Source organism: Triticum aestivum, chromosome 7A, assembly GCF_018294505.1.
Source record: "Triticum aestivum cultivar Chinese Spring chromosome 7A, IWGSC CS RefSeq v2.1, whole genome shotgun sequence".
Lineage (NCBI taxonomy): Eukaryota > Viridiplantae > Streptophyta > Magnoliopsida > Poales > Poaceae > Triticum > Triticum aestivum.
This window is the reverse complement of record NC_057812.1, coordinates 628,838,017-628,843,409: the sequence shown is the minus strand read 5'-3', so window position 1 is coordinate 628,843,409 and position 5,393 is coordinate 628,838,017. Positions and strand designations below refer to the sequence as shown.

The 5,393-nt window shown below is 50.9% G+C and overlaps 1 protein-coding gene across 1 annotated transcript; it reads right to left on the bottom strand.

Moving 5' to 3' along the window:
• Positions 1-2,208: 2,208 nt before the first annotated feature.
• On the bottom strand, positions 2,209-3,253 carry LOC123148774 (uncharacterized). Its single transcript, XM_044568259.1, has one exon. The coding sequence runs from the start codon at positions 3,097-3,099 to the stop codon at positions 2,497-2,499; it is 603 nt and encodes a 200-aa protein (XP_044424194.1). The 5' UTR covers positions 3,100-3,253; the 3' UTR covers positions 2,209-2,496.
• Positions 3,254-5,393: the final 2,140 nt, after the last annotated feature.

Here is a 5,393-nt window from a genome sequence, read left to right as displayed (position 1 = left end):
TGTGAACTAGTTTTCTTCTTTCCCACCAGAGGTACCAACAAGTGATAGACATGAGCTCATAGAAATTTTTAACGCCTAGAACGAGTGCCTCCTGTGCGAGAAATTCAGCAAATAAGCAAGCACTGCTTCCCCCACTCGAGCCACTTCGCATGCATGCACTATAACATCCTCCAGTCCTAGGAGGAGCCACACTTCCTTGGCTTTTTTTTTTTGCATCGGAACCACACATGCAAAACATCATCCGCACTTTGGCCACATGCTAGACACGCCGGTCTAACAGGTATATGATGATTTGCAAGAACAACATTACAAGGCAAAGTTTCATGTAGTGTTTGCACGAGAAAGATTTAGCATACAATGAATTTAAGTTTAAAAGGTTTGGCATTTGTGCATTAAACTATTAATAAATCAAATACATGTACACGGAACAAAAGGAGCAAGTCGCTCTTATCATTAAACCACACTTACACATCAATATCTCAACGTCGGCATCCTTCTCGGCTACACGTTCTACTACCCCTAGGCCGGACTGCCCATTGTACGTCATCGGGGTGCTTCTTAGCGATGCAAGCGAACGCGGTTGTCTGCGAAGAAAAACGAAGCAGTTAATCACTGCTAATTTAATAGTAACCGTGCTAATGCAAATTGATGAATGTGGACGCTCGCAGGCTTCATGGACGCGTCCATCTGCATGCCTAGTGCTTCTAGAGTGCGAAGAAGCAACGTCCGTAAAAAACAGGTTACATGTTGGTTTTGCCACCGGCATTCACCTTTTTCTGAGATTGCCGCACATAATTGAGAGACTAGTAACAGTTAGGGCATCTCTAACGTCGATCCACAAACCGCCCGCAACCATCCGGATTGTGGTCCATATGTGTTGTACCATCCAACACGGTTTATATCGGTCCGCAGAGCAATCCAGACGTATTTTCTGCTGTAAACCAGAGACAAATGTGGGGGGCTTTGCGGACGTCCGGACAACACTCAAGCCCGCTTCCGACCACACTGGCCCACCCAAATCCCCTCTTCCCTCGCCCGCGCATGTTCCCGCCCTATGCCAGTTGTCCGCATTCATACCGTTGTAGAGCGTGCCGCTCCACATTGAAGACGGCTCAAGACGGGCATGACCTCTCGCTGCCTTCGCGGTGCGCCGGCCGAGGGCGCCGTCCCTTCCACGTCCGGCTGAACATGCCTCCTCGCCGCATTCATACGCCTCCATTAAACCCGTGTGGAAACTGAGAAACCTACTTCGCTCACACGTCCGCTCAGGGACGGGCGGCATTAAACACAACATCGGGCAAGCTTCTTCCTCCCATCCGCTATTTAAAGGAGGCTACACGCCGGGCAAGAATTGCACCACTCCGCCGCTCCCATCTCCATCTTTCGCCATTTTCTCTACCGTTTCGATGGCATCCGACGAGCAGGAATAGCAGTTTCTACGGCATAAAAGCCGGCTAGGTAGCCCCCCGAGCCTGCTGGATACGAGCGAGGCAGCTCGCTGCTCTACCTCCAAGTCCGACAGAGCAAGTTGCCACTCAAAGCCGGTGAAAGGTTCAGCAACTTGCTGCTCCAAGCCAACTCGCGGAGGAACGACGAGTTGCTCCAGGACAGCACGACCACGCCATACACCGTTAACTTCGCCCTGCCGGCAGAGAAAGAAGCCGGCTGCGCGGAGATCAATGAGTCGGTGGTCAGTGCGTCCGCGTCCGCCGTCAACATCGAGGAAAAGTAGAACACGGGAGGCTACCACCACTTTTGTCCAAGGAAGGCCACCGCCCGGCGCGTTGCCGGCTTGTATAGTCGGTGATTTGTCCGGTTCTTTATCTCATACCATCATGGGCCCCCGTCTAGACTCCACGGAAGCAGAGGAGCCACCCCTTCCTCTCCATTTGAAGAACCCTCTTTGTCACTCCCATGAGCAGCGCAGCCGGACATATGGAAGATGCGGGGGGAGAATATACCTCTAGGGCTCCCGGCAATCCGATGAGCGGGCTGCCGGACATGGAGAAGACAAAGGGATCCGCCGTGGCCGGTCGACCACTAGTGTAGTGTATCCGTGTCGTGGGAGTGGAACTCCGCCCCGTACCCGCACATAGTTTTACTTTTTTTACTTAAAATATATCCAGAATGTAGACGATTTCGACCGGATTATATGGAATACGCTGTGTTTGAATGAATTTCATCTGATTTGTTGAAAAGTGTTTGAAATATATGCGTACAGTGTTGGATGGCGGTCTTCCATATCCGTGTCCGTTGACTGGTCCCTCTTTGGGCGGACGCGGAAGGAAATTTACGGATTGCCGGAGATGCCCTTAAGATTAAGATCATGTCAAGTTCATAAACCTAAACACACCGAAAATCCTAAGCCTATGAACATGGGTTGCAGACGTGGGCTAATTGGGACACATCCCACTAAACACACTCCTACATACCATGACACTTAAAACTAAGAAAAAAAAAAGGTAAGCAAAAATATCTATGCTAGCTTCCAACGGGCTACTGTCTCTGCATCCTGAGCTCCTTGCGGAAATTGCCGATGAACCTCTCCGTGTTGGCGAAAAGCTCCTGCCGACTCATCGTCACGTCGCCGTCCAACAGGTCGACCTGAAAATCATCCTGCTCCTCTTGCCGTCCCTTTTCCTCTCCGCCGGCCTGGCTGCCGTTCAGCGCGCTGAGGAAGAAGATGCTCGCCGTCGACGGGCACTTCTTCAGCACCTTCAGCACCACCTCCTTGGTCTTTGTCTTCAGCTCGATTATATTACTCGCTACATAAGCAGGAACCACCACACGATCATCATCCGCAACCGTCGTCCGGTCGTCGGGACGGACTGATCCAGCCCTCTGGAACGGCGAGGCGGCCACGCCTACAGGCGCGACAGCGTGATCGGTACTCGAGGACTCGTCGGCGATGGAAGCTGTGCTGCCGACGAAGGCCTGGATGCCGAGCGCGAGAACGATGCCGTTGAAGAGGAGGTAGCCGTAGGCGACCCTGAGGAAGGCGGGCAGCAGCAGCGCGAGAAGGAGGAGGGCGAGGAGGGAGCCCAGCTTGGCCACCTGGGAGAGCAGTGCTTGCGCTGGGAGCGTGAGCTTGACCGCCATTAATCGACGAGCTTTGCTGACTTCTTGCCGATATAACTAGCGAGTGGTTCAGGTCTATGGTCTGGACTCGGTCTCTATCGGTCTAGCCCGCCGGCCCAGTATATATAGACAAAATTCAGATATTTTCTTGCGGTAATTAATTTAAAAAATTCAGATATTTTCTTTCTGGCTAAGAAAAAGAAACATACCTGTCACCGCACTGACGTAGAGAAATTTGTAGTGGGTATACCTGCCGGTTGCTCCACTAGTAGGAGACCAAATTAATTAGCGGGAGAAAACAAAGCGTTGGCGAAACATCAAAGCTATGCTGATCTAAACAGATCACTGCGTGCCCTTACCATTTTTCCTCAACGAAAAAAAATACGTAACTGCGTGTCTGTGCTGTGCACCAGCAATAAGGCCATAAGGGATTCCATGCCTACCCAAATTCGTGCATATTCTACACTACACGCACGTACAGAGCCGGCCCTAGGCCTAGGCAAAGAGTGCGACTGCCTAGGGGCCAGCCAGGGGAGGGGCCCATATCTTATATTCTTATGTTCTGTGTATATACTACAGAGCCAGCCGTTGATACTTTTTCTCTAAAGAAACACATGGACGCTTCGTTTTTTCTTCTTTCTTCCTCTACTTTCACCCCCACATGGATTACCACAAGTCTCAAAGAAGGCAGGGACCCAACGATGCTAATTTAATGATTTTTCTAGGTGTATCACCACCTTAATCTTTCTCTTTGTTATCAAATGGATTTGTTCGGTTGCACACTTGCACTAGGGCCTCAGAATTGCTAGGGCCGGCCACGTACATGTAGAATAGCGCGTTAGACGGCATGTGCTATGTACAGTCGCCATCACACACACAAGAGCTAGCGTGGCGGTCAAAGTCATGACACGCAGGCTGCGGACAGGCCATATCGGCATGTCGACCAAGATTTGTGGCAGTAGAATGTACCAGAGGTTGCTTTCAACTTGCTTCTATTGAGAAACGATCTTGCCGGGTTTTTTCTTAAACACAGACGCAGACGCGCTCTGCTAGTTGAACCCGAGTGACATTATTGATAGGAAAGGTACGTGCCTGCAAAATAGAATTTGTGCCCCTTGATGTGGAAAGCTCAGATGTGTACATGCATGTATATTTGTTCTCGGTCTCGGTCACGCTCTGCTTCTTCGACGGGACGGAGCCGTGGACCTTAACCTTCAAGGCCGTACTCTGGTTTTCTCTCGGCGATCGCGAGTTTATGATGTTCTGGCGTCACCGATGGATGGATGGCAAGGGGGTGGAACAATTGGCCGTCCATCTTCTGCAGTTTGTCCGAAATAGGGGCATTAGGGGCCCGATTTCTGTCCAGGCGGTTGCCGGGTACCTCGTAGTTTGGGCACCCTGCGAATGGTGAGACCGGAGGATGACTCTTTCTCTTGACGGCTTGCTTCGCATGGAAAATACTCTGCAAGATCGGCATATCTGGCTCTGTTTTTGGAGCTGAAGTTGCACCGTGCGTGGTGAAAATTTTCGCTTGACTGTCCGTGGAATGGACCGTGGATCGCCTCGCTCGACGGATTACAACATCCTGACGGCCGTAAGTTGTGCGATCAACTACCTGAGGACAATGACCATATGCTGCTGGGATGTCCTTCCTAGAGGGAGGTGCGGTTCTCGCTGCTGATGCCTCTCCGGCTACACTGATTCACGCCGATGACCCAAGTCCGGCTCCATGAATGGTGGCCACGGGTGACCACGGCGGTGCCAGGCAAGCAGCGGAAAATGGTAAACTCAGTGATCACGGCTTGCCTCCAGTTCATCTGGCTCGAAATAAACAGAAGGGTCTTCGACCAACAATCCACTTTGCCAGCCGAGGTCGAGCTCAGCTCTCTTTATGGAATATATGGTATGTGGTGGCGGAATAGGCGACGATATAGTGAACTTCCCCATTCCTCCTATCCCTATATGAGTTCGAGCACATACACAAACAATTCATCAAGGTATTTGATAACATCACTGGTGGTACGCAGGATCAAGAACACCATTGAACCGTAAGTGTTGAACTCCCTCGTATGCAAGGCGATAATTATGAAAGGTATGGATGTGTGTGGAATGGGTGGGAATAAGGAAAGGGGCTCCTTTTATGGACATGAGGTGCACATGGATCTTAAAAGGCAGGGGCAAATATATGTGTTAGAGGGTACCAAAACAATGATGGGGATGAAGAGAGGTGTGTCATAGCCCGAGGCCACGACTTCGTCGAACAGAAGGTGGAGGATATAAATACATCTTGTGGAGAGCTGCGACCTTGGGATACT